Genomic DNA, 12451 nt, shown 5'->3' with positions numbered 1-12451 from the left:
CAGAATAGGTTTGTGAATCTAACTTTTTCCTGTAACGAAAACGTTGACGATATGCCTCTGGCACAAGCTCGTAGAACTTCAGAACTGCTGATTTAACTTAAGCAAAAACTTTACTGTCAGCTACACTCAGTGCTGCAAAAGCCTCACCTACTTTACCTGTAAGTATACATTGCAACAGCATAGTCATGTCCAAATCTGACCAAGCTCTAGCTTCTGCAATGCGCTCAAATAAAGCAAAGTATGTGTCTGGATCTGACTCATCAAATCCAAACTTTTATTAGCAAACATGAATGAAGATAAATAGCCACCGAAAACTGTACAAGTATTTACAAAACAAACAAATTGGTCATGGCAACAAAAGGATATACACGAATAGCACTTGTCGTGTCTTTACTATCATTAACTGAATACTTTTAGTTTTTATCAAAGATTCTCCGTAATTAGCATTTCGTGATTAACTATTCAGGCAAATGGAATAAACTAGGAAGTCGGGGCACCAAGGAAAATATTCAGATTACAAAGTTATAATTTTCCTAATATACATTTTCAGATATTTTAATATCTGATCAATTAGTCTTCTGATGAATGACTTATTCTTTATTTTACCTCACGTTAGTCTCCTTCCAAACGTCGTAAATTGTTGGTTATCTGCACGAACCCAGTCTTCACTATGAGTCATCCATACATCAATTGTCTTAAATCATTAATTTACTAACTAAGTAATTCACAGAAATACATAAACAAACAGTAGATAGTTACAAGGAGATGATAACGGAGTTTCCCTAGTGGGATAAACCGGCATCGCGGCTTGGTGTACCAAAGGGAAGTTGGGTGTCGACTGAGATAAGCCAACACACAGTTGATAATTATAACAAATGAAATGCTAATCCTTTGCACATGAACGCTCACTCATTCGGGAACAATTGCAATCAGTATATATATTTACGCTCAGGGTGTCATCGGGATCTTTGAAAAGTTTGTTTCTGTTGGAGAGTTTGTCCGCCATCTCTGTCGTGGTTAGAATGGATAGTTCAGAGTGAGATTCATTCATGTCGTTATGGATAGATGTTTCAGCGGTTGTCTGACTTCGCGTTCAATGATACCGAATTCCTAGCTGCAGACTAGTAATTAATATCAAAGACTTGTTCTTATTCTGTCGGTATCGATAGTCTAAGAGTTTAACGACTTGGCATGGTTAAAAGATTCAGCCATCTACTCAAACCTTGGCCCTCTCGTTATCGAGGTAAGCTGGTCTCAACCTTTGTCCTCTCGTAATTGAGGGAAACATGGGGGTTATATTCAGAAGAGCAGAAAAAGCTGTCTCATGACGCCAGGTCCGAACTGGGCTCATGGGCGGTCCTCTGATTTAGTTAAACTCCAAAGGGAATTGGAGTTTCCTTCATTAAACAGTCCATAATCACAATACACAATTTTACAAACAGTATCATCCTCACTCATTCATCTAATACAACAATTAGATGTAAACCTCATATCTGAGGCTCTTAATGTACCAAACGGACCAGTTCGTAGCTGGATTCTTCACCGGTCTCTTCTATGAAAACTCTACTCTCTCTCTATACTGTGGCCATGAGTAGATAATCTCCTCCAGGAATTTATGACCTCTCTCTGACCACAGCAGCCTGGGTGTAGGAGACAGGGAGAGGGGGATGGGGCTTGCTGTATCCAAAGAGGGCAACGCCATGACACAATCTTCAACCAAAACCCAGCAGTTTGCCAACAAACAACGACATGATTTAAGTACACATACCCACAATGCATCAGCCAATGGGAGGAAGACCTGACACAATGATCAATTAAACATTCACAATACATTAAATACAATACAACATGTTCAGTTCATAGACGTGTTTATATAGCACACGTCAATAAACTCTAACACAAGTTTCTTCTCTCTTTCACAGATGATCATCAATCGAAAAAGCATCGCTAACCACACAATTACAATTAATAAATGTGTTTCTTATAAATCATTAACCGTTTGCAATGTCTGATTATTGAGACTAAAGCCTAGCTTTAGATTAGGTGACAGTGGACATGAGGAGGATCATCACAATATGGTTTCCTAGAAACAAGGGTGGCTCAACTTAACCCTTTGGCTCAACTAACTCCACTCTCCACTATAGGGAACGTTACCACAATAGGAACAGGACTAGCCCTTTTGAGATGGCTTCAGTTGTCACAGACCAGTAACAGCCCACAGGATACCCGGTGTGGAGTTACTATGGTGACAAATCCTCAGCTGGACCCAGGTAGCCTACCACAGTTTAAGTTGGCAGGAGTCATCAACACCTGAAGGCTGTGAGTTTGCAAAATGAGTGGTTCAGATAAGGACAGCACAAACATTTACTTCATTTTGCAGACGCTATTATCCAGAGTGACTTACAGGAGCAATTAGGGGCAGATGGAAAGAGCTTTCACCGATTCATTTCAGGGATTTGAACCAGCTACCTTTTGGGTACCACCAGATTACCTGCCTCCAACATGATCAATATCTTTTAATCTCACAGTATCTACAAAAGTTCATTGAAACAAAATGCTTTAAATTGGAATCTGTTTGAAAGTGGAAATTAGGCATTTAAACTGAGTTTCAGATTTGATAACTGCATAACATTTATTTAGGATAAATCACAATATTTTTTTACATCTCACCACATTCATCATTTTTGATCAGTTTTGAATATATTTCAAAATGTAGCCTGTATTTGTGCTGCTCTCCCATTTTACAGTGTCACTGAAGCCCATATGTATGAAGGTAGAAGAAACCTGTGGAGTGGTTTCTGTAGTATGATATTACTATATTTATAATTTTATATTTTAAAATAATTACAGTATGTCTGTCTTTTAAATAGTACCACAGGATTGTCTAGTTGAGGAAATAACATCAATTGATCTTGTCATTAACAATCCACTCCCACATTTTTCCTACTCAACTAGACCACACAAACAGGGCAACACTAAAAACAGGGAACGTAAAAAGACAGTGGTAGCCTACACTATCCAGTGTTGTCACACACAAACAGCCTCATCTAGTGGAGAAGCAATCTTCTGCAGTCATGAACCACATACAAATACACACAGGGATATGCATATACTGTAGGTTTACCTACTGTGAAAGCTGTGAGCAAATAATATGATGTTGAAGGATGAATCAAGGATGAATCCATCAGAAAAGGATCAATCTATCAGATGAAGGATGAATCAATCAGATGAAGGATGAATTTAAAAAATCCTTAAACTGGAAAATTGGAATGTTCCTAAGATGCGTTGTATCTTCAAACAGGAGCATAACGTTTCCATCACACTGAGATCTTCAGAGTGCTGTTGCTGCATGGAACATGGGCTGTCATTGTTGCTTTTGTCCTCAGTGTTGGTCTTTATTCTGATATAAAAATGAACTAGTAAGTAGACTACAAAATTAATTCAAGGAAGATATAGAAATGCAACCTAAACGGGATGTGCTTAGATATGATATGCTTAGAGACCACTTCAAAACACTTGCAGACAGAGCATAATGGTCCAATTCTGACCAGGATCATTTCTTGCACTTAGATTACTCCAACACATATACCCTGTATTCTCCTACACCTCTTACCTCCTCAAAGGTGGACATCAAACACTTCATCCCCCGGGGAGTCAGGAGCTTCCTCTGTAATGACTGGGGAGAGAGAACAAAGTCTCTTGTGTTAAGGGCACCACATCAGCCATATTGGAGAACAGCAGCGTTCAAAAGCATTTGCACTGAATAAAAATACACACGTGTAACTATGGTAACTATGTATCTGTTCATGGTTATACCAAGATGTCTACAGGTAGAAAACTAGATTCAGCCACTGAACGGACCGTAATTATAATAATTTGTACACTGTAAATTGACCACAACTAAGCCCAAAAAGAGATAGCATTTAAAAATAACAATAAGTTCATACCTTGATGACATTGAGATATGATCATGTCTCTTTTTGTATTCGTGGGAATATTTGAACATATTTCCTAAATTAAACAAATATTGAGCTGAATTCCTGGTGATTTGAGTCTTTTCTGACCAAAAAACGAGAATTCAAAAAATGCTGAGGGGACCCAAAAAAATCACTCGTGGACTGATTTTGGCCCGTGGGCCACCTATTGCTGACCCCTGATCTACGGTATAAAAGCTTATAGGCTTATGAATATGAATATATTAATGTGAGAGTGAGCCACTAATCTTTATTACTATGACAATGTTTCAAGTAGATTGGACAGGAGCAAAAGCTCATTTGTTCCAGCTACTGACATGAGATAATATGCACTAAATTGACAAAATATACCATACCTAATTGCAAAAAGCTGTAAAAAGTACTGTACCAGTCCTTGTGCTTCAAGACTACAGTAAGTTTGAAACATCCAGGTAAAGATTTGAACATTACTTAAAAGAGAGTTGAATTGGGCGGTGAGCTTGTACCTGTATGTTGTACAGTGTGTAACGGCTGAGCTATAGCAGGCAAACTGAAGGAACGGGAGTGTTGGGGAGAATGGTATTCGTGACAGGTGCTCTGTGTTCGTTTGCGGCACTCCACAGCAAGGCGGCTGCGACAATCTTTGTGGCAGCTCACCCCACAGGCTAGAATAGAGAAGAGTGGTAAGTATGGAGTTGAACCTCTTACATCTGAAAACAGACAGCATTGGTACTGGCATTGCTATTGTATTGTTATATATCTAACCTTGGCTTCTTATAGGCATTGTAATATGGCTTTTGTGTTTAACTACACAATGTGACTTGGAAAGGTCTTGGAAAGGTTTTGCTTGAGGTAAGGTGAATGCTGCTTAACTTCTTACTGTGTACACTAATCAGTCTCTGTCTCATTGAGCAAGAGTAGCTGTTAAATAACTGAATCCTGAAATATAAATAAGCAAATAAGCAATAAAATGTTGGTCAACATTACACAACTTTGTGCGTGGGGTGTGATAGGTGTAGAATACCCAACGGAGATCATTTTATTTGTGTACCTTTACACTTGTATCTTTGTTTGTAAAATCCCCACATCTGAAAAATACAATACATCTGTTACATATCACATTTAGCATTAGAAAAAAAACACAAGTTAATGGTGACTTTGTAAATTAAACTGATTGTTGAATAATCGTTTTATCCACATTTCACATGCATTCATTTCAAAGCCTTTGTCGTCAACAGTGAGCAGTTAATTAAGTCTTGTTTGTAACTGTCACTTCAGCTTTCTCAGGAGTCAACAAGAGTCAACTGCTGACAGCTTGATTAGTTCAAAATGATACGCGTAGAACAGACCTGAAGTGGGGCCCATAGGCTACAGTATGAAAGGAAATTAAATTAAGTGTCCTCAGAATAACAGACTAAACGTGAGTGAGAGACAGAACAAAAGACTTGAAAAAAGGAAACAGAACTGTTGTGTTTGGGTGGAAGCCATCAGGAAATGAGATCAGGAAGTCAGTTCTTTGTTTTGTTAAGCAATGTCACCAATAGAACCATTATCTTTCCACATCCAAAATGGTGTCCTCTAAATACCTTATTCCAAAATATCCACTATTCTGGTCACAATATGTGCTTCCTATAATATGGGTACCTTAACATAATTTGTATATACAGGTCCTCATAATAATTGGTTTATACCTAATTGTTTCATATTTATTTACTTATGATTATTTACATTTTGTTTCTAATAGCTTTTACATGTTGTACACAGTTGAAACATAGGTGTCATTGTACTTACGATGCCTTTACAGTGATGGCAAAGCATAGGCTTCATGCAGGTCTTCTCTGAAAATGTGTGGATGAACCCCATCTTGCTGTTCAGTAAAGAGCTGGCCTTGGTGAAGTAGTCGATCATCTCCTCCTGACTGATTCTGCCGTCCCTGAGAGGGTGAGGGGTCAAAGGTTGATATTACAGTAATAGCAAGAGGCTCTGTGTGACTTGTGGATCTAAAGATAGTTGAAATGTTGGCCATCAATAGTTATGACTTGTCATACTCACTGATTCTTATCCAGGTCGTCAAACTTGCAGAGGTATGGGAAGTTAGTCCTAATGATCTCAAATTCCTCCTGAGTGACGTAGCCGTCTCCATCAGTGTCGAAATTCTTAAACACAGACTGAAAAAGGACCAACTGTAAGTTCTCATTGCCATCTTTTATAATTACATTTCATATTTCAAATATGTTGTATAGCCTACCTCTACCATCTTCTGTATGTGTTTACTGATGATGGTGGGGTCAGCTTTGGGCTTCACTGAAGATGCCCACTCTTCAATCATAGGTGGGCTTGGGGTAGACTGGCAAACCAAAACAAATATTTGACAATAATTAATATTTCCTCTAGATTACATACAAGCTCTGTGTCTGTGTCCGTGGCCATGTCTGTGTCCCTGACATACACTCACCAATGGCCTGGCTGTGCGGGGCTCCCTCTGCAGGGACAGCTGATAGATCTCTTCCTCTGAGTGATACTGGTCCAGAGACACCTGAAAGGACCCAAACACAAACTGTTCAATCAAATGCCAACAGGTAAAACAAATCTACCAAGTCGTACAATATCAGACAACAGGGCCAGACCATGAGCAGGTTGAGCAGGTCCATGTTGGCATCAACGCTGGGTGGCATGGTCTGGATCAGCGCAAGCTCCTGGAGGATGGCATACAGCTGTTGGGTCTTGGCCAGGTTGACCTGCGTCTTCTCCCGGTCACTCCAGTCGGGCAGGGCTACGTGCACAGCAATCAGGTCCTTGAGGTGCACACCCAGGATGGGGAAACGGAAGCCTGTGCTCTCTGAGAAGCGCTGGCGGTACTGGCTATAGTTCCCACAGGATGTCACAAGCTCCACCAGGTTGTTGAAAACCTGAGGCAATAAGGACGTCACATAATGTTGGACATCACATAGCTAGAGCCAAATAATAGGTCACATTTTGACATAAATCTACATTCAAAATGTAAATGTTTAGTTGTAATTGGTAAGCAAATGTTTTCACTCTTCTAAACTAAAATAATTATGATCAAAACTGTTTACCTTGCTCACATCGTTGCTGATGTGTGACTGTGTGTCTTTGAGGCGTGAGATGGAGCTGTTACTGAGACCCCCCACCACTGCCATCAGAGTGTTGAAGTTCTGCAGCTGTAACAACCTCTACAGAGACCAGATACAAAAATATAACCCATCTTAGCCCCAACATAGCCAACAAAAAACAGCATGGAACACAAGACAGAGCAACTTCTAGAGGGAGTTTGGATTCCATTCACAGAGAAGCAGTGGCACTAATGGACTTCTCTTTATCGGAGGGATTATTCACACTGACTTGGGAGATGACTCAGTTAACTGGGACTGGACTCTTTCTGACCCGGTAGCTGACTTTTTCTGACCAGGTAGTTCAGCCTGATCTCATAGTAAGATAGCAAAGGTACATCTGGGAAACACTCAAATTAGTAAGATATGTCATTTTTAATATGGTTACATGAGACAGAACACAGTTAACTTTAGCATTTCAGCTAATAAACAACTTTTCAACTACTTACTACTTTTTAGCTACTTTGCAACTACATAGCATGTTAGCTAACCCTTCCCCTAACCTTAACTCTAAACTTAAGCCTTTAGCTAACCTTCTCCTAACCCTGTAACCTTAACCCTAACCCCTATCCTTAACTCTTAGCCTAACTAACTAATGCTAGCCAGCTAGCTAATGTTAACATTAGCCACCTAGCTAACATTAGCCACAAAAAATTGGAATTCGTAACATATCCTAAATATTTCAAATTCCTAGCATATTCTAACACATTAATACATACCATACAAAATGTAACATCATATTAAATGGAATGTCTTGGATATACAGTACATACCGAATAATATGAAATGCTCTTAGACCAGGTTGGTGATTATTTTCTGACCTGGTAGTTGACTCTTTCTGAGCTGGGAGCTTACTCTTTCTGATTTGGGAGTTGACCCTTTGTGACCTGGAAGTTGACTTTTTCTGACCTGGTAGTTGACCTTTTCTGACCTGGGAGTTGATTCATTGACCTGAGACTGGGAGTGATTCATTGACCTGGGACTGGGAGTTGATTAATTGACCTGAGACTGGGAGTTGATTCATTGACCTGAGACTGGGAGTTGATTCATTGACCTGGGACTGGGAATTGATTCATTAACCTGGGACTGGGAGTTGATTCATTGACCTGGGACTGGGAGTTGATTCATTGACCTGGGACTGGGAGTTGATTCATTAACCTGGGACTGGGAGTTGAGTCATTGACCTGGGACTGGGAGTTGATTCCTTGACCTGGGACTGAGAGTTGATTCATTGACTTGGGACTGGAATTGATTGACTGACCTGTGCGACCCTAATAAAGTGGGAGATGACTGCAGCCCTCTGGGGGGCGGTGGGCTTGCTGAGCACCATCAGCTGGATCCACTGAGACACGCTGTTGAAGAGGGTGATGAAGCGCTCCAGGATGGGGTTATCCACTGTGCAGCCATGCATCACAAAGCTGTGGTAGTCCTGGAACTGGAGGGCAAGGGACCATTTTAAAAACAACGTCCAATATGCAAACACACAGTCTATCTTCCTTAAACCACAAATACAACAACTACTGCATAATTCAGCCAAAACCAAAGTCACCTGAGTGAGACCCAGAACGAAGCTGGCAAACAAGAGCCACCTGCTGGCCACCCACTCACCAGTATCCTACAGAATGACTTATACTCCATGTAGGTGAGGTGCTCTGCTAGTTCAGATGAGTCCAGGTGATCAAAGAGGAGAGACGTCTTCCTCTTCTTGAAATCAGACTGAGCTGGTTGGCTCACCTGCCTACTCCACTCATATGACGGCCTAGGGAAAATAAGAAAGGGAGCTCAACTATCAGTAGAAGTACTGCGAGAGTGGCCGAATATATATGGACTCATGCACTCTGAAAACCGTTCTACTGTATCATTGAATGCTAAGCTGTCACTGTGTCACTGTGGAGGAGACTATGCCTGCCTGGCTGGTTAGCTGCTACAATGCTTGTATGATTGCCTGGCTGAAGACAGGAGGCACTTACACACTGTCAACGTTGATGAGTGTGCTCTGGTGCTCCTCTCCCTGCTGAGCCAGCTGCTCCTTCAGCCTTCTGATCTGCTCTGCCAGCTCTGGGTTCAGGTCAAACTCTGCTGGGAACTCGTTGATCCAGTACCTTACGGTGCAGTATGGAGAGGAGAGGCGGGGTTTACAGGGACAGAAGGGTAGGACAGGAGAAGTTAGTGTTGTCATTTCTGTCTCGGAGCCAGAAAGTATGGAGATCATATACCTACATGGAGATCATATACCTACATGGAGATCATATGTCTACATGGAGATCATATACCTACATGGAGATCATATGTCTACATGGAGATCATATACCTAAAGTGGCAAGAAAAAGTATGTGAACCCTTTGGAATTACCTGGATTTCTGGATAAATTGTCATCAAATTTGATCTGATCTTCATCTAAGTCACAACGATGGACAAACATAGTGTCCTTAAACTAATAACAAACAAATGATTGTATTTTTCTTGTCTATAATGAATACATCATGTAAGCATTCACAGTGTAGGTTGGACAAAGTATGTGAACCTCTAGGCTAATAACTTCTCCAAAAGCTAATTGGCGTCAGGAGCCAGCTAGTATGGAATATGAGACGAGATTTGAGATGTTGGTTCGAGCTGCCTTGCCCTATAAAAAACACTCACAAAATTTGAGTTTGCTATTCACAGGAAGCATGGCCTGATGTGAACCATGCCGCGAACAAAAGAGATCTCAGAAGACCTAAGATTAAGATTTGTTGACTAGCATAAAGCTGGAAAGGGTTACAAAAGTATCTCTAAAAGCCTTGATGTTCATCTTTCCACGGTAAGACAAATTGTCTATAAATGGAGAAAGTTCAGCACTGTTGCTACTCTCCCTAGGAGTGGCCATCCTGCAAAGATGACTGCAAGTGCACAGCGCAGAATGCTCAATGAGGTTAAGAAGAATCCTAGAGTGTCTGGCAAAATATTCTGTGGACAGATGAAACTACAATTGAGTTGTTTCGAAGGAACACACAACACTGTGTGTGGAGAAAAAAGGCAAAGCACACCAACATCAAAACCTCATCTCAACTGTAAAGTGTGGTGGAGGGAGCATCGTGATTCGGGGCTGCTTTCCTGCCTCAGGGCCTGGACAGTTTGCTACCATCGACGGAAAAATGAATTCCCAAGTTTATAAAGACATTTTGCACGAGAAATTTAGGCTATCTGTCCGCCAGTTAAAGCTCAACAGAAGTTGGGTCATGCAAAGGACAACGACCCAAAACATAGAAGCAAATCAACAACAGAATGGCTTCACAGAAGAAAATACGCCTTCTGGAGTGGCCCAGTCAGAGTCCCGACCTCAACCCGATTGAGATGCTGTGGCATGACCTCAAGAGAGCAGTTCACACCAGACATCTCATGAATATTGCTGAACTGAAACAGTTTTGTAAAGAGTTTTGTAAAGAGGAATGGTCCAAAATTCCTCCTGACTGTTGTGCAGTTCTGATCCGCAACTATAGAAAATGTTTGCTTGAGGTTTTTGCTGTCAAAGGAGGGTCAACCAGTTATTAAATCCAAGGGTTCACATACTTTTTCCAACCTGCAGAGGGAATGTTTACACGGTGTGTTCAATAAAGACATGAAAACGTGTAATTGTGTGTTATTAGTTTAAGCAGACTGTGTTTGTCTATTGTTGTGACCTAGATGAAGATCAGATCAAATTGTATGACCAATTTATGCAGAAATCCAGATATTTCCAAAGGGTTCACATACTTTTTATTGCCACTGTACATGGAGATTATATACCTACACGGAGATCATATGTCTACATGGAGATCATATGTCTACATGGAGATTATATACCTACACGGAGATCATATGTCTACATGGAGATCATATGCCTTCACATTGCTTACAGGGAAATCATATACTGTACCTACAGTGTGTTAATCTCACGACTAAGACCTATAGTAGTTCTTCCTCTGTGGCTCCATGATTTTCTATGCTGTATTCACTCACTTGATAAGATGGCAGATTTGTGACCTGAGTTCAGGCAGACAGTTTTCCTCCAGCGACCTGTTGTGTGGTTAAGGAACAAAATTCCACCAAAGCATTTGAAACACCTGGTCTAGTAATCCTTAGGCCCATCACTAGAGAGCAGTAGTGTGTCATTCATCTGAAAGGATACTTGCTGGAGAGTTTCTTGGCCAGGTCAGCAGAGGAGAGGTACCATGGATGCATCATGAGAAACATCCGGACCAGAGACTCATCATTCAACCTGCCTTCATAATCTACCAGGAGAGGAGATACCGAGATACATGGATGAGCTTCACTGTACAAGGCAAAAGCTTCCACATATTGTGTAAATAATTTATATATAGGCAACTACTGCAGTTGTACAATCAAACAACAATGAAAACGTTATCTAAGCATGTACTGTCTGCCACTATCTACACCAGAAGAGAGTCAAAGGGAGAGTAATCCTGACCAAATGCTTTGATGCAGGCCTCCGTAAGATCATCGACTGTAGCCGACTGATCTAATTTGATAGACTTCATCCTCCTCTGGTTCTCTCTCCAACAGTCCTCTCTGTTCTCTCCTCCGTTGACACATACACAGTGAGACTGTGATGAGGTTTGGGATTTAGAAGAATGGCTGTGTTCTCTATTTTGTTGGGCAACCTTCCAACAGAGTCCTCTGATGAGTCTGTTAGTCCTCAGGCAGGCAGCTACCCTGCTCCAGTCAACAAGCCAAGAATGTCTCTTCCTCTTTATGAAAGCTTTTAGTTTGTGTGCTTCCTGCCCCACCTTAAAACAAGAACATTGGTATAGTCATGAAAACCCCCAAAACCCAGTTGAGAGTTGGCCTTTAGCAATTCAGTATTCAATTGTTTGCTTACTGATGATAATACAAACAAAACATTTTTGTGACACAAGAACCTGCAATATGGCAAAACTAATTCACCCTCCACATACACTATCTATCTGATTATTAATGATGAAAGGAAAAGATAATCCCAGCCAAACGATTACCCATCAGACAGTGTGTTGGTGGCTGTTTTCCCAGATATCAAATACGTCAACAGTTATCTCAAACACAATTAGAGATTGCACTGTTTTGCACTTGCAAATTGAGTTTAAAAACATTGACTGATTTTATAATGTAATAATTGATTAGATACAGTACATGAGTCATTAAGAAATAACACCACTACCAGTCTACCAAACTATGTTATATCATACTAATAAAAAAGGTCTTACCTTCTTGAATTGACCAGAGCGGTATTGTCATAAGATGTGGAAAATCACAAGACTACGAAAGGTGTCTGAACCCCTCCATTGCTTCTTCAAAGCAGTCTAACTAAGTGACAGTTATATATCCCTTCAGTTGCCTTTTGCTCTCAGTTTC

The 12451-nt window shown here is 40.7% G+C and overlaps 1 protein-coding gene across 2 annotated transcripts; it reads right to left on the bottom strand.

Moving 5' to 3' along the window:
• Positions 1-243: 243 nt before the first annotated feature.
• rasgrp2 (RAS guanyl releasing protein 2 (calcium and DAG-regulated)) lies at positions 244-12451 on the bottom strand. 2 transcript variants are annotated; one of them, XM_029620924.2, is made up of 17 exons: positions 12304-12451; positions 11532-11850; positions 11232-11334; positions 11063-11119; positions 9055-9186; positions 8693-8843; positions 8346-8519; positions 7031-7147; positions 6581-6862; positions 6409-6489; positions 6202-6300; positions 6006-6121; positions 5745-5886; positions 5005-5041; positions 4460-4618; positions 3614-3676; positions 244-3400 (listed from the first exon to the last, which is right to left on the bottom strand). In XM_029620924.2, exons 2-16 carry the CDS (start codon positions 11599-11601, stop codon positions 3618-3620), a joined length of 1779 nt encoding a protein of 592 aa, XP_029476784.1. In that variant the 5' UTR covers positions 11602-11850; positions 12304-12451; the 3' UTR covers positions 244-3400; positions 3614-3617. The 2 variants fall into 2 exon arrangements, with proteins under 2 accessions (XP_029476784.1, XP_029476785.1); XM_029620925.2 differs by having other exon boundaries at positions 244-3345.

The sequence above is a fragment of the Oncorhynchus nerka genome, linkage group LG19, assembly GCF_034236695.1.
Source record: "Oncorhynchus nerka isolate Pitt River linkage group LG19, Oner_Uvic_2.0, whole genome shotgun sequence".
NCBI lineage: Eukaryota > Metazoa > Chordata > Actinopteri > Salmoniformes > Salmonidae > Oncorhynchus > Oncorhynchus nerka.
Note: the sequence above shows the minus strand (reverse complement) of the source record. Positions and strands in the feature narration are given on the sequence as shown.

What these genes read in the sequence shown, in the direction of transcription:
- rasgrp2 (XM_029620924.2), bottom strand. Translation starts at nt 11,601, where the DNA reads ATGAAGTCTATCAAATTAGATCAGTCGGCTACAGTCGATGATCTTACG. An exon ending in ACTTTATTAGGGTCGCACAG is followed by an intron (nt 7,148 to 8,345) that starts GTCAGTCAATCA and finishes TGGTCTCTGTAG; the next exon opens with AGGTTGTTACAGCTGCAGAA. An exon ending in ACATACAGAAGATGGTAGAG is followed by an intron (nt 6,122 to 6,201) that starts GTAGGCTATACA and finishes GTCCTTTTTCAG; the next exon opens with TCTGTGTTTAAGAATTTCGA.